We start from the raw sequence: 26831 nt of genomic DNA, 5'->3' as shown, positions 1-26831 counted from the left end.
CACATTCTGTACCTTTTATGTCTACCAGGTCTTTAATGCTTGCTGCAGGATTAAAAATGCTTCCAAAGCCTAAAATTCTCAACAACTCGAATTTCTAGGAAAATGACACTGTAGAATTCAGTTGTTGAAATAATAAAATTACTTTTCATTAATTATTTGGCAGATACAGAGGTGTTCATTCTGAGACCTTTGCCTTAAGAGTAACATACATCCACAACTCTAAATATATTTGCTTGTTGCTCTTGCTCCTGAAATAGCAGACTAGAAAAAAAAAAAAAAAGAAACCTCTATTTTTTGAAAATGTGTTCCTCATCCCTAAGGAGTTACATATTATACATGTGTTACTTTTAAGTTATCATTGTATGCCTCGATTTACCCAGAGTATCTGGAGTCAGCTGAAGTTAAAATGGCAATGTTACAGAAGAAAATAGGAAATTATCTGATCTCCTAAGCATTAGTTAAGGCCCTGATCCCGCAAAAATTTTCCTTGTGTGTCCTGAGAAATACCCTCAGTAAATATGCTGCAGACCATTTCATTGGTAGCTCTGAGGACTATTTAGCTGGGACCGAGGCTTTGATTTCTAAAAATGTCTTTGATTTCAAGCGGACTTCTTACAGTCTCTGATTAGAAACTCTTTGAAGGCTCAGTGTCAGATATGTCCTAGCCTGATCCTGCCGTGCTTCCCCAGGCAAAAATCGTCTCTGGAAGAATGCAAGTTTCCACTGAATGTCTTACCTTGACTAGGAAGTTTCTAATATTTGTCTCATTCTGTTGGGAAGCCGGTGTTGCCTTAAGAAAGTAATTTTGAGAAGCTAAAGTGTATCCTATGTTTCCAAACTGTGAAAACTGGGGGTGACATGCTTTATTTTTATAGTGATTATGATTAATAGACACCGTTAACATATTAAAAAAATACTGTGTAAATACCAGGTTTTATCTGGCTTTTGTAAAATTAAAATGTTTCTCAGCATTAAGTGAGTCTAAGTCCTAATTCACTTTAAATGCTCTTCCATACATGTTGGATATTGTGGTTTATCGCACATTCCACCATGTAGCATGCTTAAGAAATATTGATGACCAGTATGGATTAGCTTCAACATTTTTATTAAACAATCTTATGTTTCAGTATAATTAACATAAAAATGAAATAAATCATGGAAACAAGTAACCATTTTATATGATTTATGCAGTATAAAATCATGACAGATGAGGGCAAGCTCTTTTAATGTACAATGGGAAAAAATATGCAGTGATAAGTGAATGCTAACACTGTACCTTAAAATCAATAAATGCTGATGCAGCACAGTAATAACTCAACTGGTTTTAGATTTGAAGCCTCAGTCAACCTGCATCAAATTAATCTGCTCTGGAAATAGTATTCACCATGTTCATACTTGCACACCATTAATTACATAATGTGTAATTATAAAGCTTTATTAATCACCATGATATTTTAAATTGAAACTTTTGTATATAGTTGTAACCAGTTATAATAATTTAAGAGATATATATATATTAAAACAAGAAATATGTAGCTGAGATGTTGATTAGGAATTACTAAGCATAAGATTGAAAAGGCTGAATAGATTTTAAAAGTAAAATAAAAAAATAGACAAGGGCAAGTAATTTTATATTAAAGAGTAAAATTTGAAACATATGTTAATTTTGATAAAAATCAGCCTATAAGAGTTGCAAATACCTGACTTTCAAAAACATATTTAAAAAAAATAATCATCAAGAGAACTGCAATAACAATTCTGTCAAGCAACCAAGGAGAAAAATGGGACAGCATTTACTTCTGAAATTAAAATTGTAAACACCTTCTCTTTATACTGGAATTTATACCAGAATTTCCATCTCTCTTGAAAGATACAAGACAAAAACTATGTCTTGTCCTCTATTTTATATAAGACTGTGAGCATTGGCAGCTTTCCATAAATATTGATGAGTGTAACAGAAGAGTTAACTGGGGTTGGTCCAGCAGTCAAAGAATAAATCCTCCACTAAATACACTGGGGTTTTCAAAGATCTGATTGTATCACCTACAAGTTCAGGACTTTGTTTTCCTCTCTGGGTGTTTTTTTATCCTGTTGTTATGTTTTATTATATTGTTGCAAAGCCCTGACTGTTTAGAGTTCTGGCATCTTCTTTTTGGCCGATCTCCCAAAATGACTTATATAGGATACCCCGTTCCTCAGAGAACAGACAAATAATACTCATGTAGTCCTACTCACTTTTCTGCTCACTGAAAATTTATTTAGGGAAGGACTTTGTTAAGATAAATGTTAGTGTTCCCACTCTTCACCTTTCACCAAAAGAGGGGGATTGAATAAAAAAAAATATGTACATGACTGAGGCTTGGAGAAACAGCAGCACTTTTATAAAATACATTTAAAAATTTCAAGGGCTGAATTTTCCATTAGCATCAAAGTGATCATTAAATCCACTCTACTTAAGTGTTCTTCCTCATGCCATTCAAATGGTCTGTATTTTCATTTGTTTACAACACATCTGTAAGTTTTTCTCTAAATAGATTTGTGCATTTGCTAAGCAACTGTTTTCTTTCTCCATATTTTCCTATTAATTAACATGAAATTTTGATAAGATAGGGGATAAATATATACAAGTTTTATGGTTTTCTGTTATGTTTTCTTTCTTAGCATATAAAATTCATTTCAAGAACTCAGATGTGAAGATCACTATAAAATTTCTGACCCTGATCTACACATGCTAATTTAAAAAAAGATACAATATTATGGAGATTTTTAAAGTAACCGATATACTCCAGAAAGACAACTTCTCTTGTTCACACACAATGTGATTCTGCAATCTTAATTATAATAATCCTCAAACCACATGTCTTGTGATCAGTTCTTAAATAGGATATTGAAATCAAAGGAAATTTTGCCTGTTTGAGGCATAGAAGACTGTTCATATTTCTCCAGCTTCTCTACCCCAAGTTTGTACACTGTCTTGAAGATCATGTTCTTCTTAAAAACCTGAATCACTAAGCAAATACATAAATTCACGAGATTTACAGCCCATTGTCTTTATCGGAGAATGCTAACATACTTTCATACAACTACACTGAGAAATCTACAGTACATCAATCCACACTGAATAAATACCTGTACAAATGTATTTTCATTACACATGAAAAAGAAAGGATTCCTAACTGCAATCAGACCTTGAGCATATATAGTAGCTAGTTTCTTAAATTAAACTAATTCAGTTTCTACAGCCTTCCACTCACAGCTAACATATCATCGCCAAGGGATATGGAGTGCTAAGCTATAAAATGCCAGGAGCTGTGGAAAGGGAGCTGGGTTTGAAGGATACACACAAAAAGGCCTCAGGATCATTAACTTCTCTCCTCAAGGCTTAGGAATGAGCACACTTTCTTTCTTTCTTTTCCACTGGATTTCAGATGTTGCTGTCTTAATTTTAACCTTACGTGAATTTCCTTGGCTGTGGTACAGTTTTAGTCCATAAAATGCAGGCTTCTAACAAAAATATTGACACAGCCTTAACTGAAGTGATGGAAATAGTTCTATTATCTTGCCTTGGACAGAGGGATGCTATTACAGAGATAAAACTTGTTAAATAACAAATAAAGCCCATGTCTTCATTTGTGGAGTTGGATTAATACTGAGAAAAAAATGAAAAAACATTTGTAAAGTTCTTTTGAATGACAACCCCAAGTCAATAAGATGTTATTTTTCACTCTTTTACATAAAATTTAAAACAAAATAGATCAAGCAGGTCTCATTTAATCTTCACCCAAAGTAGATCTCACTGGCATCTTGAAATCCTATTTTTTTTTTCCCTTAATAAAATTTTAGTCACCCAACTAGTGAGCTGAACTGATTTTTTGTAACGTAGGTATGCAATCAATCTTTAAAAATAACTCTTAATGATTAAATAATTTTCTATGGTCAATTTAAATATTAAGATGGCTTTTTGAAAAAAAAAGGTTTATTTATTTCTAGAACAAAAGGACTTTACCAACAAGATGACATTTGCTAAAAATCCTCACTGAATCCTTACAATTCATTGAGCAGTTTTAACCAATTTTTGTGTGATGACAGAGCACGTTGTTAAGGATTGATTTTGATTTTGAGCAAGAAATATTCTCCATCTTCCTTTTTGGAATTACGCTACATTTGTTGTTTTATATTGAAATATTTTATACTTCCTTTGAAATCTCTCATGTTACATGAACCTTATGAACTATATAGCTCTACCTCAAAATAGGTTTGTGTGTGATCCATAAATATCATCTAACAAAATAATGTTTTTATAACTGTCAGGTGTTTTTTTTTTTGCCAAAGTTAACACTTTAAATCCAAGTAAATTATTGTATCTACCCAGCCAAAAAAATGTCAAGCTCTCCATTAACTGGGGTATAAAACTGTCTGAATTTCCTTGCCGACAGATTTGAAAGAAATTGCAGATAACTGAAGAGAAACTGATTTAGCAGATGGTTAGACGTGCATGGTGAAAAGCTATATATATGTATGGATATATAAAAATATATATTATTATTAATATTTTTCCCATTGGGAAGAATGGCTGACCCAGTTCCGCTTCTTCTTTAGAAAGTGCTCCTTTCCAGACTAAACACAGACTTTGGGTGGGGTTGTGGGGATTGTATGTATTGTACAGTACATACTTTCCCAGGAAAACACAATCTTGGAGTGACTCTGACTAGCCATGAAAGAGAGAGGGAGGCTTGTGGAGAGGCCTCTGTGCGGACGATATTAGGGGAGGAATCTACTTGCCATGGAGTGGATGGAGACCCTCTTGGTTGTCTTCCTAAACCCCAGGTTATTTGTGTAAGTAACAGGACAACTTTGGCACATACATGATCTCCCACACTTATTGCTCCTGTTATTATTTTCTCTGAATGTTAAATTATGCAGAGAATTTTACCATGGCTACCTGCCTACTTATTGCCTGAGTTATGGAGGTAATTATGACATGAGCAGTTCCTTTTTCTTCTCTTTTTAACCATGGCAGTTCCTTTCAGCTTACCCACAAACTAATAGGGTTTCTCAGAAAATTGATTGATTACAGTCTGATCATTCTAGGTGTCATCTGGTGTTTCCACATAACAGAATGAACAGTTTATGAAGTGCCAATTGCAGCCTCAGCTAAAGAAAGGCTCCCCAGGGCTTCAGAAGAGCTCTGGCTGCTACCAGACTTTATAATTATTTCCCACACTTTTCCCCATCCTCTCCTACTTGTCCTTTCCCTTGTCTCTAACCCCTGCCGTCTAGGCAGGGTCACTGAACTTTAATTTTCTGTCAGTGGCATTTAGCTGCAGAAGGGATTAAAGGCGGACAAGGGAAGGAATGAGAGCAGGCATGAGAGAAAAATGGCAAAGCACAGACCAAGCCTTGCAGGGAGGATAGCCCTCTTCTCCTCAGTAGGCAACAGCCAACCTGTGGGGCTGGATACAGACCTGCTGGGCATGGGAAAAGTTCACAGCAGAGAAACAGCTTCTGCAGGAACTGGTATTACTGGGAGAGTTAGTCCCACTCCTCTGTGCCTTACATGGAGCATGATGTTGTAGCACTGAGCATTTCCCACACCAGTAGAGTTACAAAAGTGGGGGAAAGTTCATCACGGTATGGAGAAGAAGGTGCATGCAGACAGAGAAATGACAAAGAACATAATAAGATAGATAATGTGAAAATGAAAGAGAAAATGAGTCCGGTTATGGGTTTCTTCTCCTAGTAAGCCTTGCAGGTGATGGAAGCAGTTTTCTTTGCAGTCCCTCATTGGCAGAGCAACTACCTCAACCTTCCCAGGCACTTGGCTCCCCAGGCAAAACTTTTCATCCTTGCAAAATAAAATGCAGCTCCCCCCACCCTTCAGTGTGTGTATGTGGGGAGTACACAGACTGGCTACTAACATTTGCAGCCATAAATAATGTAGAACCTAGCTTTTAAAAACCGCAGGTTAAAGGATGAGGGCTGCCATGACGCACACAGAGAGGTTGAGATCAGAGGAGCAGCTAAAAGGGGTCGGGAGAAACAATGAATCCCCTTGTTCTGAGTCATATTTATGAGTGCTCCATTGCACCTAAAGTTCATATTTTATTGGCTACACCATGGGGTTTCCCCATTTGCTCATCTCTTAAAATAACACCCCTGGTTAAAATTTCCTATAAACCACAGAAATGCTACAGCAGGCAGAACTTGTCAACCCTGACAACTGCATTATTTAAGTTTTTGGGTGGGGTACACCAAGCAGGAGCTAGTTTGTATTTTGTACTGAATTATGAATTTGTTTCTATACAGAAAATTACTATAAAGCAAGTAGAAAAGGAGAGCTCTTACAGCTCAGCTCTCTAATCTTCTCACTACTATTGAGGGATGCTCCAAAAGGTGAATCTAAATGCTTAGTTATCAGCTCTTTTTCAGCAACTGCTCCAGTGCAATAGAACTTGGCTTTATTGACCACTATCAGACAACTCAATGACATCTGTGGTACTTTGTCAGAATGTGGCTATACTTTTTGTCCTACTGTAATTCAGGGAAAACTGAGAAAGCAATTATTAATGAGTCAGCCTAGAAAACTAGTCAGGACAACTAGTGCTGGTACATGATATATCCATAGCTGACAACCAGTGGCTTTGCAGAAGCAAAATTACACCTAACTCTTTATGGAGGAGAATCAGGAGGAGGTAGGAATTTGAATAGCTGAAATTTCTGTTAGGATTATCTTTATCTGATTTAGCAATATTACATTCAGACCCTATGAGAACCTAAGGTCCTTTTCCAACCTGAATGATTCTGGGACTCTATCCCTTTGTAGACTGCCTATCAAATGAAATTATTGTTCTCATGTATTTGACTGTAGTCAAATTAATGAAGCTATATTCATATTATCTGGAAAAGTTGTACCCATAATCCAGAGTAATTATTATAAATTGATAACAATTTGTCTAGGCATGTCCATTTAAATAATCCCTTTTTTAAGTGAGGGGGAAATATGGGTGGGGTATTCAACTATAGGGCACTGAAAAATAATTTCAGAAAAATACTGTGTTGGACTTTTATGATATGGATGGCATCAGGTTTGGAGGTGGAGCTGTTAAATCCTGTCCTGGCAAACCTAGACTACAGAGTATGAAAGAACAGAGAGACAATGCTTTGTGAGTCTGATCTTGGAACAGCGGGCAGACAGCATCTGATGGCACCCTGGAGCTGTGGGATTCTAGCTGTATGGTTTGCAGAGATGTTAGCTGAGAAATCAAAAGACTAGGTGAATAGTAATGTGGATGATAAAGCCATGGGAGCAAGAGCAAGCCCCATGTACAACCCCATGACAGCTGTAGTCTTTGTGGTGATTTATGATGGCTGAGATCCAGCAGGAACATAGCTTTGGGAAGGTTGTTCCCAAGGTTACCTCAGCTGGAGTATCTGTCAATAACTACAAGTCTTAACATGTCAGTGATCCCGAAGGTTAATCTGCTACTCCTAACCAGGTTACCTTGCCACCTTGCACATGAAATGTGTGCAAATGTTTTGCCGTGAGTCTGTCCCAGCCCAAGCCTAGCCTAAACATGAAAGTCAGAGAGTGAAATGTCTGAGCAGCCAAATAGGAAAAACCTGAAGAGCCTCAGATCAAGAATGAAAATAGTGTGACTGTTTTCCAGTCCATAAAACGAGGATGGGCAAGTACTTCTGTGTTCATTTTCCCTTCTCTGCACTCTCATTCTTTGAACTTTCAGAGTACTAGAATAGGTTTCTTACTGTGAAGGTTCTTTTTTATCTGGCTGTACGCTCTGTAAAATACCTCTGTTCTAAGAGCATCACAACACCTTGTCTTTCCTCATGGTGATCTCAAATGTTATTTTAGAAATGTCTAAAAAAAGCTTTTCTAAAAGGGCAAAAAGTCTATTTACTGATCTTAAAAGAGATAGTTTTACAAAATAATGAAAAAGAAACACTGGAATAAAAGCAACAAAACTGAGATTTGAGATCTGGTGCAATGGAGCGAGATGTGTGGCTAGTTTAGCTCTTGCTTTCAGAATATAGATTTGTGCTTCTCTGAGGCATGTATGCATGTGTATCAGTCTGTGTGCATGGCTTTTTTATGTACTATAGAAAGCATGTAAATCTCTTCAGTTTTAGTCATTGGGATTTTTTCCCTCTTAAATCATAATATGCTTTCCCATCAATATTATGTGGCTTTAGCAGCCCTGACCTTTCAAGTTGCCTGTTTGGGCAGTGTTTATCAGATGACCGTTTGACCTCCTTGTTAATTGTACTTAATTACATCCTGTTGTAACATTTTGAAATAAGGAGGAGAGTTTATGGGTCTGCTCCAAAGAGCTGAAGACTAAAACGGCAGCAGAATTTAGTGGTATGAGGTGCTGAGTAATCTCGTAGTTAGGTCAGTAAGAGCTGTGCCTGGTCCAGTTGTTTGCAAAATTGGATCCTTAAACCAGTCCTTTTGCATTTAGGATTCTTGGTACTTATGAGAATAAAATCACACAATTTTCTTTGTTCTGAGATGGGCTTCTCCTCTCTGATCTCAGTTTGGAGTTTTCTCCAAAGAGATCAAGGAAGGAGTGAGAGGTCTATCAACAGTACTGCAAGGGCTGAGGTTCACAATATGATGATATAAAAGAGACAAGCCTCTGTTGTTACAAATAATGTCTCTGTGGTTTTCCAAAACTTCAGAGTTCCTTATGCATCCCTAGAATTGCCAGTTCGCATAAGCTTTTTGAGACTTGTATAATATTTGCTATGAGATTTTTTGTGCGTTGATGATTTATGGGCACATCTAAGTTTTCATTAAAGAGAAGCAGTTACCCCCTGTAGTTGCAGAAAAACAAATATGAAAACAAATCAACATCCAGAAACAGATGCAATTCTTTAAAATGGGCACTCAAAAGGCTTGGAAAGCAACTTCAAACACTTATTTTATAAGGCTTTTCATACAGCTGATAGTTTTTGAAACACATGGGGTTGACCATATTGCTCTCTTCTCACTAAAGATTATACATATATATATATATATATATATGCTTCCTTTACTGTTCTTCTTCTATTGGTCACTTTCCACAAACTTGATTTATAAGAATACAGTAAACTTGATTTCCTAAAATGAATGAAGGCAAAAAGGAATAGAAGCTATAAAACTATTCATACCAAGTGAAAATCCAGTCCCAAGACTTTAAGGATCACAAGACAAAAGAATACACCTTCAATTTTATTTTATAAAAATGCTGATAATTAGAGTTATTGGGAAATGAAGTGCCATGAAGAATTAATTGTCTGCAGTAGTAAACTACACACAATTATGGCATTATTGTAAATAGTTTATCATCCAGCACATGTCATGTTCTAGATAGACAAGTGCTGTGCTGTGAGACTGTAGGCTGACATAGTACTGTGCATGATTATCACCATGAACTGAACAGTATTGTTGTGAAATCTAAAATTCTGTACTAGGTCTTTCAGGTACCAAAGGTTAAACCTACAGTTCAACTGCAGACAGTTGCATTTACATAATTAGAAGGTTTTTACGTGTTGATTTAAGTTAGAAGCTTATATACAAATAAAACACATAATTTGCTCATTATCATAGTAAGGTATTCAAAAGATTATAATGTTTAAATCCTCTTTGGTGTTAAACAATAGTAAGTATAAATGAAACCATAAAATTAGATATGATGACTTTCAAGGAGGGCTAGTTTATTTTTCAGAATTTTGAGCGGTATGTGTAGTATGACACAATATTGTTTTGTTTATCAAAGTAGTTTAAAATTAAGTATTATTTCAGAATAAATTTCTTTCTTTGGTTCCTTGGTGTGCTCCTTTATTAATGTCATCTTATAGCTATCAACTATGGGTCTTCAAAAAGTAATTTTTTTTTTCATGACTTCATGAACTGTTGAATTTGTAATTGTGTTTACTGAAGCTATGTATCATAATGAGATCACATTTACAAGGAGATTAATTTTTTATATATAAAAATAATTTTCTTTTAAGGAAATATATTTAATATTTTATAAAGTGTACGTACATGTATATTTTTATATATAGTAATGGAAAATCCATAGTCATTTTATACTATGAAGTGAATACAAAGTAGATCGAGTTCATGTTGTACTCATTGGGTCAGAATGGAGTAACGTCATTAAAATTAACAATATATTGCCCCCATTTTGGTTTCCCCACAGTTGTGGTTTGTTTTTTCCATGTTTGTATGTATTCCTTAGAAATAGAAAAATGTAAAGGATGTGCTTACTAGCACATGCATGTGTACAGGAGACACCTAATGTGAAAGGGGTTCATCACAGGACTCAAATCAAACAGGCACATGTGTGAATTGAAAACTTGGCTCTATGGGCACAGCTGCCAAATAAGTTATGACCTGTTCACCCTGTTCACATTACCATCTACTGCTGTACAGGAATTCTTTTATTAACATTATATCACCTTGGGTCAATGAGGTTTACCATGGACTCCATGAATCATGCTGCTTCAATATAGGGAGTGTGCTCTCATCAAAATGGGAATGAAAGCAAGTCCCCAAAAGAAGACTGTGATGCTTCCAGTTTTGGGGATGGGCAGCAGATGGTTTTAAATTTTTGGAAAAAGAAAACCAGACCTATGACCAAAGATTAAGGCAGTAGTCACTTCTAGCCCTAGTAGAAACAAAGATTTAGCACAAACATCTGCAAAGGCAAAGGCTGATCAAATGCTGTAAAATGCATGCCAAATATTCTTAATGGTGTTTTACCAAAGAGATTGCATTTAAAATAAAAGCATTATGTTAGTGGTCAGGTTCCCACTCCCTGATCATTCTTACCCTCTGCTCACAAAGAAACCCAAATTTTGCCCGAGACACATCAGCCCAACTATTAGGAGTGGAGAGAAGCCAGTATTGTAACATGTAATACAAGCTTTAGAACATCTTTGCTGTTACCTATAGATCCCTATACAATCAACTTGGGTATTGTGTTTGTAGGTAATTTGGTGAGGAACATGAGAAATGCAGTTCCAGATGGAATAACAGTGAAAATGCAAGAATGTTATGAGCATGTTCATAGTCCTGGGCAACCAGCTCTAGGCTGAAGCAGATGACCTCCTGAGGTCCCTTCCAAACTCAGCCGTTCTGACTGTGGTAGAGTGGTTACAGAGATGTCTTATACATTGACATCAATCATAGGGGTTTTTTTGGGGGGTTGGTTTGTTTTTTTTGAGTATAACCTTGCTCAGACAATAGTTACACAAAGAGTTTTGTGCGTTCAAAGTGTCATGTCTTTTCTTTCTACTTTGGAAATTGTTTTATTGCTTTTTATGTTATTTTGAGACTCCTGTGTCTCTCTCCTCAAGTCTGTCCAAAGTAAACTACTGTGAGGGATCGCCACCTATTTTCCTGTTACTTGGAGTTAATCTCAGATATTTTTTTGAAGACTGCTTTTCCTTTCCTCTGGCAGTGCAGGTGTAATTCTGGATGGCCAACCCAGAGATCTCTTAATTCACTAACAGTCAGTGAGTTTCTGCCCTGAAAGAGGGTCTAAATATTCATCAACTTTGGTAAGATTCAAGTTTCATTCAGGAAAAAAAAAAAAAAAAAAAAAAGTCCAGGTGTTTTTCCCTTCTTGTTGAGGGGATTTATTCCATATGCAGGTATATATGTGGGTGAAATAATCTCTGTGAGAATAAATCATGATCAGATTAGACTACCAGAGCTGCAAAGAAGAGGGTGAGGTTTGAATCAGTATAAAATACTGTTAAAATCACAGCCAGCTCCCAAACTGGCTGTTAAAACCTGCTGTCTGAAAGTGCCACTCCTCACCATGGCTGCCCAGTCTCCTGGCTGCTCTTCCTCCTCATCTTCCTCCAGTTTGCCCCCAGGTATAATGTCTGGGAGGGCCTGTTTGTGCTGTGCTTCTGGCCCCATAACTCTGTTTCTCAGCAGCACTGCTTAAGCTCTCCTGGGTGGGTCCTTGGTGTTGGCCAGTAGCAAGCAAGCACAGAGCAAACCTTCAAAATGAGGGCTAATAATGTATATAAAACGATATTCCAATCTATTTTAATTTTTAAAGGATGACTCAGTTACTACAGTGCTTAGTTCAGAATATATTTTTATGCGCAAAGTATAAATCTGAGGAATTCAGAATTCATTTGAGCCATGTTGAAATACTAGCTAAGCACATGGTCTATGATCAGCTACTTTTTACAAATGTATTTAACATCCTATCTATAATATAGCATATCAAAATAATTTTAAATTTATTTTATGTAATAAAACATTTTTCTGCTCCCTAAAAAAGATGTTCTTGAGGGTTTCCTTCCTCACTGTTGTTACAGCTAGACTGTTCTTTATGGAATGTTTGGTCAGTGTTAATGGGTATGGGTAATACTAAAATACTAAGATGTGAGCACAGGGTAAGCAGGAAATAGTGCCTATCCAGTTTTATCCAGTTTGGCACGCAGAAACAATTCATATGGAAGCTTTTCTGACAAATTCCACAGCAGGAAATGGATTGAGTTTATTAGATGACATGTGTGAATGTAAATGGTGGAGTGACTTGCCACCTCTGGGTGGAAGTGAGCAGAGGGTTAACATGAGCAGGAACTAAGGAGATGTGGGAAGATAGAATGGGCTTTAATGTTTAGCTTTTACTCCCCTGCCAGTTGCCCTATGATGATATATGCCCTTTCACCCTCCTGAAAAGTTATGTTCCATCTGTATACTTTTACAGTGTCAAAACAGTTATAACTTACACCTATTTTCTGACCATTGGATCCCAGAGGTATAACTTTTGTTCCTATTCAGTTGCAGCTGAACCCAAGAGGGATCTTTTTTTCTGTCATTTGTTAACCTTGAGGTTGTGTTGATCTGACATCCTGACTTTCACACACAGTCAGAAACCTGGGAATAATTGTTAGTTTTCTTTGTGATGATCTGTGATTAGAGAAAAGACAAAGCTAAATATGAGAAAAAAATGGAAGTCTATTGACAGATGATATCAAAATGTACTGGCTTTGCCAAAGCCCAAGCAAAATAGACATCATTGAAAATGATGACAAAATTAACAGCCTCAAGCATGGTGGTGTAAGTATTAGCTGATTTATCTATGCATTAGCTCAGAACTACATAATACAGTGATCTTTGATCTGTTCTATTCTTTCAAGCAAAGATTTATTTATCATTGCTGAAAATTAACACAACCAAAAATCCTAGCAGATATGTATTTTTAACATAGGTATTTGTGATTGGAATGCCTTTGTAATGCTGTGTGACTTAAAACAACGAAGAAATCACAGGGTTCTTACTTATCACATTCAAAATAGCAAAACTGCATGTGAATTTTTCTACACTGCCTCCTCCCAGACCCTTGGTTATGATGCTTCCTTCTTTTGTCACACTCTACTACTGAAAGCACAAGATAGGTCCAAATACAACCTGTTACTGTTAATCCTAGAAGCTGTGACCAGCTGGACTTTCAACTTTAAAATTTATGAAGGAAGATTCAGCTGAGATTAATTCTACCACTGTTGGTAGAATTAAAAAGCACATGTATGCAGTTTATCTTTTGTTGTGATTTGTGATACAGCTGAACAACTGGAATGAAAGTTTTGCATTTGGGAGACTGAAGGACACAGTGCTTTATACTGTTGAAACCAGAAGAAAAATTAGATTTTGAGGAATCCTTTGTATTAAGATCATGATAATACCCAGACTTATACTCTCATAATTCTGGTCACTTCCAGAATTCAGTCTTTTTATTGTGGTAACTTCCTCCTACTCTTGCATTGGCCAGAATCAAACCAGCATAAGAAAAGTAGGGTGTTGCTTTTCCACTTGTTTTGTATCAACAACTGAAAGCCTTCCAGCATTTAGTTATTACTGGAGCAGCTGCAGCATAGCACTTGTTTTGACTTGTTGAGCAAGTGCATTTGACTTGGAAGAAGAGTAAATTGAATGAATAACACATGTTTACCAATGAAATTTTCAACAAAATATTGGCTATTGAATGAAGACTAGCAATGTCATTAAAACATCTATTTCATCCCATATTTTAGTATAATGTAATAAGAAGGCATCATAGGTAATCTTATGGTGTACAGAACACCTGGGAGATTACGCGTGAGAAAGCCAAGCACAGTTGTGTCTCTGGTTGAGGCATTTCTTTAGGTCTGTGCTTATAAAAGTTGCTGGCAGGCACTATTATACAGTCCCTGGGAACTCTTTCCTGCTCAGGTTTTTTTAATTGACTTTATCTTGACTTGAATTACTTTGCAATTCATACAGTTCAGTAATTCTGTGCAATTATGGAAGGGATGTTCTACCATTAAAAGTCTGGATTCAATAAACAATAGATGATTTTTCATTTATTGAAACTGCCACTAACTGCACAGTATTTAATCAAACAATTTTCAAACTGTCCCTAATTTAGTTAAGCAAAATAGCCAAATGTTGGTCATTGATGTCAGTAGCTGAACTGAAAATAAAGAATTTTGTTAAATAACTCTAAATTTACAGCAGTATAACTTGCTTCAGAATATGACCTATCGTTTTCTGCTTTGTGTTTTAATAAGAAAGTGTATTTTATGTAAAAGCAATTTACATCATTCTTTCAAAACCACATCTGTAAATCTATAATTACTTTAAATACAACCAGTCTAATAATAATAAATACAGAGAAACTCAAATATACAGTACTGCAAAAAAAAGTAGTTCTTAAGAAACGAAAAAAAAAAAAAAAAAAAAGTAAATTTTCTACAGACTTACCCTCTTTAATTAAGCAAAGTTCTCACTGATTACAGAAATAGTTTTGCATCATTTTGTAGGGAATCAGAATTTGGATTAAGTTTCTGATAATGATTTTCATGTTTAAGACAGGATATGTGTGGAATGTAATTTTGGGGATAACTGTTTTCAAACTCTGCCTACATTTTTGACCTAAAGGATCAGAGAATCATCGAATCAATTAGGTTGGAAGACACCTTTAAGATCATTGAGTCCAACTAGCACTGCCAGGTCCACCTCTAAAATATGTCCCTAAGTGCCACATCTACATGTCTTTTAAATACCTTCAGGGATGGTGACTCAACTACTTCCCTGGGCAGTCTGTTCCAATGTTTGACAACCCATTTAGTGAAGAATTTTTTCCTAATATCCAATTTAAACTTTCCCTGGTGGAACCTGAGCCCAATTCCTCTTGCCCTATCGCTTGTTACTTTGGAGAAGAGACCCACAGCCACCTTGCTACAACCTCCTTTCGGGTAGTTGTAAAGACCAATGAGGTCTCTCCTGAGCCTCATCTCTAGACTAAACAACCCCAGTTCACTCACATGCTCTAGACCCTTCACCAACTTCGTTGCTCTTCTCTGGACACGCTCCAGCACCTTGATGCCTTTCTCCTAGCAAGGGGCCCAAATCTGAACATAGTATTTGAGGTGTGGCCTCGCCAGTGCTGAGTACAGGAGGACAATCACTTCACTACTTCTGCTGGCCACACTGTTTCTGATACAATCCAGGATACCATTGGCCTTCTTGGCCACCTGGGCACACTGCTGGCTCATGTTCAGCCGAATGTGACCAACACCCCTAGATCCTTTTCCACTGGGCAGCTTTTCAGACACTCGTCCCCACGCCTATAACAGGACCTGGCACTGAGCCTTGTTAAAACTCCTCCAGTTGGGCTCAGCCCATGGCTCCAGCCTGTCCAGGTCTCTCTGCAGAGCCTCCCTGCCCTCGAGCAGATCAACACTCCCACCCAACTTGGGGTCATCTGCAAACTGACTGAGGGCGCACTCGATCCCCTCATCCAGATCACTGAAAAAGATACGGGCCAGAATTTGGCCCATTACTGAGCCCTAGGGAACACCACTTGTGACCAGCCACCAACCAGATTTAACTCCATTCACTGCAACTCTTTGGGCTCAATGACACAGCTAGTTTTGTACACATCGAAGAGTACACCTGTCCAAGTTGTGAGCAGCCAAATCCTCCAGGAGAATGCTGTGGAAAACAGTGTCAAAGGCTTTACTAAAGTCTAAGTAGACAATACTCGCAGCCTTTCCCTCATCCACTAAACAGGTCACCTTGTCATAGAAGGGGATCAGGTTTGTCAAGCAGTACCTGCCTTTAATAAACCCATGATGACTGGGCCTGATCACCTGATTATCCTGTATGTGCCAAGTGATGGCACTCAAGATGATCTGCTCCATAACCTTCCTGGTCACTGAGGTCATGATGACAGGCCTGTAGTTATATGGATACTGCTTCCGTTCCTTCCTGTAGATGGGCATCACATTTGCTAACTTCTAATCAACTGGGACGTCACTGGTTAGCCAGGACTGCTGATAAATGACTGAAAGTGTCTTGGTGAGCACTTCTTCCAGTTCCCTTAGTATCCTTGAATGGATCCCATCTGTCTCCACAGACTTAAGTGTCTAAGTGGTGTAGCAGGTCACCAACCATTACCCCTTGGATGATGGGTGCTTTATTCTGTTCCCTGTTCCTGTCTTCCAGCTCAGGGGGCTGGGTACCTGGAGAAGAAGTGGTCTTACTATTAAAGACTGAGGCAAAGAAGGCATTAAGTACCTCAACCTTTTCCTCAACCTTTGTCACTATGTTTCCTCCACATCCAATAAAAGATCAGATCCTAAGATTCTCCTTAGCCCTCTTTTTGTTTCTAATGTATATATAGAAACATTTTTTATTGTCTTTTATGGCAGTAGCCAGATTAAGTTCATTTTCCCTGAATGACCTCACAACATCCTTGTAGTCCGCCTGAGTTGCCTGCCCCTTCTTCCAAAGGTTATAAACTCTTCTTTTTTTCCCTGAGTTTCAGTCAAATCTCTCTGCTGAGCGAGGCCAGTCTTATTCTCCACCTGCTCATCTTTTGGCACATGGGGATGGACTGCTCCTCCACTTTTAAGATTTCCTTCTTGAAGAACATCCAGCCTTTCTGGACTTCTCTGCCCTTGAGTACTGCCTCCCAAGCGACTCTCTCAACCAGTTTCCTAGACAGGTCAAAGTCTGCCCTCCAGAAGTCCAAGGTGGCAGTTCTGCTGACCCTTCTTACTTCTCCAAGAATTGAAAACTCTATCATTTTGTGATTCCTATGCCCCAGGTGGCCTCCAACCATCACATCACCCACAAGTACTTCTCTCTTCACAAATGACAGGTCCAGTGGGACACCTTCTCTAGTTGTCTCACTCACCACCTGTGTCAGGAAGTTACACACACACAAGGAACCTCCTGGACTGTTTCCTGTCTCCTGTATCGGATTTCCAGCAGACATCTGGTAAGTTGAAGTCCCCCATGAGAACAGGGATAGTGATTGTGAGACTTCTCCCAGCTGATTATAGAATATTTAATCTACTTCTTCATCTTGGTCGGGTGGCCTATAATAGACTTCCACCATGGTATCTGCCTTGTTGGCTGAGGGAAGGCCCCGTTCTTATCCATAAACACTCAACCCTACTGTCACCATCATTAAGCTCCAGACAATCAAAACACTCCCTAACATCCAGGGCTACTCCACCCCCTCGCATTCCTTGCTGATCTCTTCTGAAGACATTATAGCCATCCACTGCAGCACTCCAGTTGTGTGAGTCATCTCACCGTGTTTCAGTGATGGCAACTCTGTCATAGTTTTCCTGTTGCACAATGGCTTCCCGCTCCTGTTTGTTGTCCATGCTGCATGCGTTGGTGTGAATGTACTTCAGCTGGGCTATTGATCCCAGCACCTTTTGTGGGGGGAGAAGTCCCAGTTCCTACATGATCATTCCCAGGTGCTTCCATGGTTTCTAACACATCAATAACCCTTGGCATGGATCTCCATTCTCTACTTCCACTGAGCTGGCAGATCAAAGGACCTCACCAGCACACTGTCCCACAAGCATTGGTGTGATGTCCCCAGGCTTATCTCTAGTGAGTCTGGTTTTATCCCTTTCCATCTTCAAATCTAGGTTAAAGCTCTTTCAATGAGTCCCACTAACTCCTGTGCAAAGATCCTTTTTCCCCTTTGAGACAGGTGTAACCCTGTCTGTTGCTATCAGGTCTGGTGTAAATTGACCCATGATCAAAAACCCCCAAATTCTGCCAGTGTCATCAGGCTTGGAGACAGGTATTGATCTGCTGACTCTTCCTGTTTCTTCCCTCATTGTTCCCTGCAACTGGAAGGATAGAGGATAATATTTGTGCTCCTGATCCCTTAACCAGTGGTCCCAAGGCCCTGAAGTCTCTCAATTGCCCTTGGACTTCTTGTTGCAACTTCATTGGTGTAGTCAATCCCACTGACCTTTTCCCCAACAAAGATGTTAAACAACACTGGTCCCAACACTAATCCCAGAGAAATGCCACTTGACACTGCTCTCCACTTGGACATTGAGCCATTGACCGTAACTCTTTGAGTGAGACCATACAGCCAGTTCCTTACACACTGAGTGGTCCATCCATGAAACCCATGTCTCTCCAATTTAGAGACAAGGATGTCATGTGGGACAGTGTCAAAAGCTTTGCACAAATCCAGGTAGATGACATCAATTGCTCTTCCCTTATCTGCCAGCACTGTAATCCCATCATAGAAGACCACCAAATTCATCAGGCATGATTTGCCCCTAGTGAAGCTATATTGGCTGTGACCAATCACCTCCTTATTTTCCATGTGCCTTAGCCTATTTTTCAGGAGGATCAGCTCCATGATCTTGCCAGGCACAGAGGTGAGACTGACTGACCTATAGTTCCCCAGGTCTTCTTTTTTTCCCCTTTTAAAAGTAGGGGTTACATTTCCCCTTTTCCAGTCAGCAGAAACGTCACTGGACTGCCACAACTCCTCAAATATGATGGATATTGGCTTAGCCACTTTACCTGCCAGTTCCCTCAGGACCCATGGATGCATCTCATCAGGTCCATGGACTAGTGCACCTTCAGGTTCCTTAGATGGTCTGGAACCTTATCTTCTCCTACACTGGGATGTTCTTCCTTCTCCCAGGAAGAAGAAGGAAGAAGAAATGCCTTTACATTCTGTGTCTTGGGTGGTGTGGGTGAAGCCCTTGCCAGTGAAGACTGAGGCAAAAAAGTCATACCTCATCCTTCTCAAGTCTCCCTTTTCCTTCCAGAGAAGGTCCACGTTTTCCCTAGTCTTCCTTTTATCAACAACTTAGATGTAAAAGCTTTTTTTGTTGCCCTTGACATCCCTGGCCAGATTTAATGCTATTAGAGCTTTGGCCTTCCTAACCCGATCTCACTTTCCCTTACTACTGTCTATAGAATATGCATGGGGGCACCAGCCCTCCCTCGCTCTTCTGATGAAAATGGGTAAAAAGAAATGCAGAAGACTTAGCACTAAAAGGAGAGCAAGCAAATGAGTGTATGACTGAAGCTTTGTAGTTAAAACACTCAGCTGAATGATTATCTAGGAAGTGCCTAATGTCAAATGTATTAATCTTCTGTGCAGTGGCCCAGGATGTCCCACTGCTGAGCTATTCAGCATCCTAGCAGTTAGGATACAGTCACTGAAAGCAGCTGATAGGGATTGAAATGTCCTTTGACTAAGCAACAGCTATCTCTTATCCTATTCTCTGGAGTTGCAGATGACTAAAGAGGAAATGTAGATAAACTCCTGTTCTTCTTACTGGTTGGTGCAAGACAGCTGACCCTTAACAAATAGAAGTGTCTCTCCACTGACTGTATCAGGCAGCCGTCTCTGGTGTCTGAAACAATCCTTTCAAAACAGGTGACTATTTTTACCAGTTTCAATGTCTAACTCAAAATAGATTTCTTGAGTCTAGATCAGGTTTCTTACCATTCTATAAAACAGATTAAACCTATTAAAGATGTAGTTTTTTTTTTTTTTTTTTTTTTTTTTTTTTTTTTTTTTTTTTAATAATCACTTTGGAAAAGTATTTTTCATCACATGTGAACTTTAAAATTCCACTTGATTTAGAACCTTTTCAGAAGACTCTAGTTCTCATTCAAAGGCCAATGGGCAGAATAAAAAAGTTGCCATTTACTTCAACAAACTTTGAATTAGATTTTTTAGGACTTCCAGAGTAAAAAGATGAAGATACACTTGCTGAGATAAGCCTAATCTGTTTCTAAAGTTAATGTTCATTTTCTACCGTGTTAACAGCATAAACAGTTACAAAGCTTTAAAATATATTTTTAAAGATCTATTATCTGATCTCCTCAACTATGAATGATATTCAAATGAATATTCTTAACTTCTCTCCAATACATTTCATTAAAATACTTTCACCTAGTGTAGCTTTATTTTTTAACACCCCCCCTTAATTCTGCTCTAGCATCACATCTTTTCTCCTATCCACACTACAAAACATTTGTTGCCTTGTTTTCTAAAAAGTGAGTCACTTTAAATAGTCTAATTGCAGAACAGAGAACATGTTTCTAGAATTTGAATGTTGGAGAGAGGAGGAAGAATGAGGTAAACAGCTATTTGATGTCTGTCTTTTCACAGTAGCACAATAGCTAATTCCTAGGGCCTCTGACCTTTTAGTGTCCTGTAACAGAGTACTTGCATTAATCTGTTGCTTATCTGTCACCTACCACATTTGATATTTCCAGCCTCTGCTTTCAATTATCAGTCATTAGAGGCAGTACTGAGTAATTTCAGGAGAAAACGCCTGGAACCTTTGACCTGTTTTTGTCAGATAACCACAAGTGTTCACTGTAGATAAACTATCATTTCATTATATTCAAGATGTAAACGAGTGTCGTTTGTAGTGTATCAGCTTACTGTAACCTTTATCACCTTGAAGTGATTAAAACTGACTGGTTTACTTAGTGCTTATACAAAGAATTCAGAGTCAAACAGTGAAACTCAGTGAGATTAGTGCAAATGGCCCCTTATAGTTACGCGTGGTCTGTAAGACCCTCCATTTTGCCTTGGCATGTATATTTAGTAGTTAAACAGCATCATTAATTTGATTAGTGAGGCTTCGCTATTTGTGAATCCAGTTGGGATCTTGTGATTTTTCATTGTAAAACCAGTTTATTACAACGTATCTTTGGTTTGTTCCCCAGTTCGCCAAAGAAGCTTTTGCTTTCCCTACATGTCACCACATACCGACCTCTTCAGCAAAAGCAAAGCACAAGTCAGTGGGGAGCTAAACACTAATGAAAGAGCATGTCTAAAAGTCCCTCATACACTATGACCTAAAGTCATTGCTAGCACTTTTTGCACTTTTTAAGCTCAGTCAACAGTTAAGCAGACATTTGTAGCTGAATTTGTAAAATATTGATTATTTATTATACTGTCCATCCATATATGTACTTTGTATTTTTTTTCAGAATACAAATACTTTTTAAAATTAAAATTGGTGCATGATATTTTATCTTAGTGTAAAAGATGACCCCTTTTCCAAAATATCTTTTTGGTGTAAATTTGTCTTCATTCTTCTTAGAGTTGGGCTTAGTGTTAATACAGTATAAATATTTCATCGGTTTGCCACATGGGTGGAAAATATCATTCTTTCCCATCTCACACACAGGTGTTTGTGATATTCCCCCGACCCATGATTTGTCTGATGTAACTATAGCACTGAATATATTAGTTTCAGGTGGTATAAAAATAACATTTTTAAAAGTTGATACTAAGAATCCTGATTAATGAGAGCAAATGAAGAATTTGGTTGTAATCAGTATTGACCCTAATATTCTAGTTATTTTTATTTAGAAAAATTATATTCCTCCAATAGTTAAAAAAGGACTTCCTGATTTTCCGGTCAACCAGTTTTTAGATGCTTTGATCGGTCCCACAGAGATGCATTTTGGCAGATGACCTGAGCAGAGCTGGAATGACATGAGAATGCTCTGGAAGAACTCAATACTTAAAAATCTTAACCTTTATTTTCTAGGCTGCCAGTGTTGAAAAGCTCTCACATGTGAAATAAAAATATTTGAGACATGGTGTCCCCCTGCACTTTGTGCCATTTCAGCAGGACAAAGGACCTGAGAAATACCCTCCGAGCATTCATGGTCTTCCTCGGCAAGGCATTTATTGTCGGGGAAGAGGGGATCAAAACCTGTGTATTATTTTCTGTATTAAAATACTCAATATCATTAAATAACTTTTCACTTTTATAACTTGGCTATCATTCTAGCCATTAGTCACTATTGCAACATCACCATCACTGTTTTTTTTACAGTCTACTATATAATTAATTTGTCTAAATTTGCAAAAGTTGTTTTTATATTTTGTTCATTGGCCAACAGAAATTTTCAGTTTGAACTTCTGGCTTCATTGCAGAGAGTGGGACCTCCCTGGATTCAAGTGTTCAGTGGCTGTTTCCTACAACTTTTCATTTCTGCAGGCTTTTGCTGCTCCCAAGTCCTGGCCTGCCTGTAAATGCTGTCTCGACACAAGGAAATTTTGAACTTGTGTCTCTTTCAGATGGCAGTGCTGTCTCTTCCTTGGGTATACATGAAATCACAGATAAGTACTATCTGTGTGAGTGCTAATAATTAATTTGGGGCCTGTCAAGATGTGGCTATCAGTATTCTTTCAGCAGCTGCGAGTGGTCCTGGGAGAACTCCACCGATGCTGTTTCAGGGTATTGTAGAGTTTTTTGTCCAAAATATAACATATGGGGAGAGAACAAACTAATAGTACTAATTAGAAGATACTTGTAAGAAACTAGACAAAAGGAAGCCTCAAACCCAGGAGTACTGGCATTTAAACCTTTTGTTCAGCATCTAACTCCCCAATGCTTACTCAGAGTGAGTAGTGCTTAGTTACCTATGCATCCTGGTAAATACTTGTTGAATAAAAACTAACCAGAGATATCAGAAAGGGTGGCTACATTGTCTGCCTTTAATATATTTTTCATTTGAAAGTTACTGACATATCTATTCTATATCAGCTTTGAAATGCTCAGTTATAACCTTAGAAACTTGCAACAGACTCTCTCCACTAGAAAAAATCCTCCCCAGTTCAGTGCATTTGCATATGCTAATCTGCCAAGGTCTCTCCGAAATGAAAGGCTTTACATGGTCATTAAAAAAAAAACAACCCAAAACCAAAACAAACAAAAAACCAAGCCCCAAACCTCAAGTCAGATGTCTGTATATATCTCACAGTTTAGAACTGGGCAGTGGAGCTACTAAATAGACTGTATCCTGTTTCTCTTCAGTAGCGGCCCATTCATCTTCAGGTACTGAGCAGCCAGTTTACATGCTTCTATCTCTTCTACTTTACATTTTCTACATTCTACATGATGGCAAACCCATGTAAGCTAAATATGCACTTGAGCCAAGTAAACCTCAGAGTCAGCAGACAATTTTCCTTTTGTCAGCCAGGAGAAAATTAATTTTCACAGAAGTTAACGTGTTCTTGTAGCCTATATATTTTATTTTTGGTGATTCTTAAGGCAACATAGATTTGTACATTTAAAAAAAAAATATGTGCTAATGAAAATAAGGGTAGTTTACATTTTGAAAGGGTGAAAGGGAAGTACACTGTAAGGGACTAGTTACATGGCCACATGTGATTTAACTAGTAACCACTGCTCTGAAAATAATGTAAGTACTTTTTCTTCAATAGCTTTCTCTTTAATAGGTCAGAACTGTACCCTTGTATGGCAAGCCCAAAGCATTTTTTTTTCTTTTAGTGCATTTCTATTTTGTAAGACCCCATACACATTACAATAGTACACATATGCAGGTTTATATAAAAATATATGTATTTTTACACACATACATACAACATTATGTATGTAGACAAAATTTATTGGGTGTACACATATACATGAGCATTTACATATAAATATACATATATATTGTAATAACATACACATTTTATTCTTTATAAAAGTAATATTTAGTAATCTAAATATGCTCTTTTTTCAGAACTGACATTGTTCCTCCCTCAGATCTGAGGACTATTAATACTAAAACACAATAAAAGAGCAGGGATTATAGGAGGGAGCATTTAGTGGATCTGGATGCAGTCATAAAAGTTTATCTGGTTATCCAAACTGAATTCCAGCTCTGAATGTTTTAGGCTTTGTCCACCATCAGTAAAACAAAACACCTATCTCACAAGGCAGGTAGAATTTCTTTTAAGTGAGTTGTCTCTTCTCACAGAGCACAGCTTCTTCACAGGTCAATGACATGTTGTACTCTGTGGCAGTAGAAACCATGGATCATTTTCCTTTCCACATCCATAAAATCTGAAGTATTAATCCCATAAAATGGTCATCAGCCAGTACTTATGGCCTGTACGTTCCCTGCCACATCAAAACATGTATTCCATTGCAAAAGTCTCTCATAACTCAGGGTCAGAACTGCAGCAGACAGTGGAATTAACTCCAAATCAGTTGTAAACTCAAACTAAAATTCTCTGTTTACTCCCCCTTAAAATTCTGTGCAATCCTGAATTAAGCAATGTTGAGGTTAACTTTGGTTTTAAACTGTGGCAGTGTTAGAGCAGTGGGAGCTGCACCTGCCCACCCACAACAGGTTTGAGGGGACTTCTCAAGCCAGGAGTGTGCTCCCTCTCCTGCTGGGGTGCCAGAACCACTCAGCCCTGATTCACGGCTCCTTCTTTTGACCACTGGCAAGATGATGCTTTATACCATTAGAGTACAACATTTGTTAATTTATATGATGCAATTGCTTCTTAAATATATAGTTGTTGCAGTGCACTTTAGCCACTTCAGAATTTATTACATTGAGTGGAAATGAGCAGCTTTCTGGTCATCTGCCTGGTTATTAGCAGCAATTAGTGTTTTCCAAAGTCATCTATGTCTTTGACATTACTACTGATGTGCTTGTAACTACACCGAAGTCCTAAATCCTTTCACAGATTTTAGTTTGTCCATATTTCTAGTTACTTTACAATATGACTCCTTTCAGCTTTTTTTGATATTCTTTCCACTCCAGCTTCTGGAATTTGTATAAAAGCCACTGAGGTTTTTTTTTTTCTTTTGAACTGAAGACACTGGGCTGGTGGAATTTCCTTTAACTGGAAATATGTCTGGGCTTGCGGTTTTATTATTTGCACAGTTTTATATTGTCCTGTTTGTTTACTTCCAAGCACAGGGAACGCTTCATTAATCATGGGAAATGGGCATTCATTTCACCTCTTTAATTTACATTCAACTCTTTTTCTCACAGTTGAAAGGGACAAAGACTTCTCCCACCAGCGAAGGCACTACAAAGAGTTTCGCTTTGACCTTACTCAGATCCCGCATGGGGAGGCAGTGACAGCAGCCGAATTCCGGATATACAAAGATCGAAGTAACAGCCGCTTTGAGAATGAAACCATTCAGATTAGCATATATCAGATCATCAAGGAGTACCCAAACAGGTATCCTGTTGGCATGAACACGCTGCATGTTGAATAATGTCTCATGTTTCTATATTAATTTAGGAGACAATAACTGATCATGTCTTCCCTCAGCAAGGCATCATTGCTATCACTGTGGCTTGTGCAGTATTAATTCCTAGGCAATGACAACAAATACTGAGCAAGAATAAAAATTATCTTCAGTGTAATGTATTCTAAGTTTACGGAGAGTTACATGTCCAATGTCACCAAATAATTTGCCCATGCACAGAGGGGGTGAGGGCCTGTGTTCTCAGTGAGCAAATGGTGGAGTTCTATGCAGAGTTTAAGTGTCTGGATTTGGGAAATGCACCATTTGCTGACACTGAGGTACTACAAGCCAAGATTCACTTAGCTCCTTAAAGACAGATTGTTCAATTTTGTGAAGGAGCATGACTTTTCTGCATGTGTTTTAATATTCTGCAAAATGGAATTAAAAGATAAAGTCATGCACTAATTTTAAGATGCATGCTTAACATGCTGCTCACCATATCCGAAAATTAAAACAAATCATAGAATCATCAAATCATTTAGGTTGGATCTTTTAAGATCACCAGGTATAACCATAAACCTAACACTGCCAAAGCCACCACTAAATCATGTCCCCACATATGATGCTACACATGAGGAAATCTCTGATTCTGAGTTTGTAGAGCTCTGTGTGTGACAGATTTCCAAGACTCTACAAGACCTGAGTAAATGACACGATTTCACCTATCAGGCTAAATACCTGAAAATTCCCATCAAAAAGTATTAACAATTCCAAGATGCTTCTGGGAAAAGCTACATATGCCCAAATGTGGGTTTTGAAATTAAATTAGTTTATGTCTTTTCTCAGAAAAGTGTGTGGGGAAAAAGTTTTGTTTTGAGATAAAAAAACTCTCTAGCTCATCTTGGAACAGATAAAATGTTTCTATCCTGGCATGTTTATCAAAAGCAATGACAATGACAGCCTAAAATTGCAGAAAAAAAAATGCCCTGTCACCTGTTAGCCTGAAGGCTGGGCCAGAGTTCAAATATCTTTTCTGCCCACAGAAGCATGAGCTTGCACAAGCTTCCAGATGAGATCTCTGGACATCAAGTTATAAAATATTTATGGCTATAAACAGGGAGTCATTTTATACCAGTGGTGCAGAATCAACAGGAGGGAAAGCACTCATCCTTCCAGAATACCTTCTGCTTTCTTAGTAAATCTGAGGATGAACAAAACAGTGCAAGATTCTTTTTTACCTCTCTCTTCAACTTGCAAATTCTTTTGACATAGGTTCTAAAAGAAACTTTAAACATATCTTTTTAAAGAGCGTTGGTCAAGGCTAGGATGATGAAAGCTTTTCACCTGAAAATACAACAGATTTTGTTAAGAACTACTGGGAAAAGTTAGGTTTTCATTTGATGTTTTCTCTTTTGTTATGTTTTGGGCTTTTTTAATGTTTTCCCAGTAGGTGGTTTCTATTCTAATTTAGAGAAAGTAAAACTTGCTTACTATTTTGA

The 26831-nt window shown here is 37.9% G+C and overlaps 1 protein-coding gene across 4 annotated transcripts in view; it reads left to right on the top strand.

The window, feature by feature from the left end:
* BMP5 (bone morphogenetic protein 5) overlaps positions 1-26831 on the top strand; it is a 59299-nt gene that overhangs the window by 2344 nt on the left and 30124 nt on the right. For all 4 annotated transcript variants that reach the window (XM_026846293.1, XM_026846296.1, XM_026846295.1 and 1 more), the window contains one exon: positions 25130-25322. In XM_026846293.1, the coding sequence (XP_026702094.1) occupies positions 25130-25322 (193 nt within the window). The remainder of the gene's footprint in view (positions 1-25129; positions 25323-26831) is intronic.

The sequence above is a fragment of the Athene cunicularia genome, assembly GCF_003259725.1.
Source record: "Athene cunicularia isolate RWA chromosome 3 unlocalized genomic scaffold, athCun1 chr3_part1, whole genome shotgun sequence".
NCBI classification, from domain to species: domain Eukaryota; kingdom Metazoa; phylum Chordata; class Aves; order Strigiformes; family Strigidae; genus Athene; species Athene cunicularia.
This window is presented reverse-complemented; position numbering and strand designations above follow the sequence as displayed.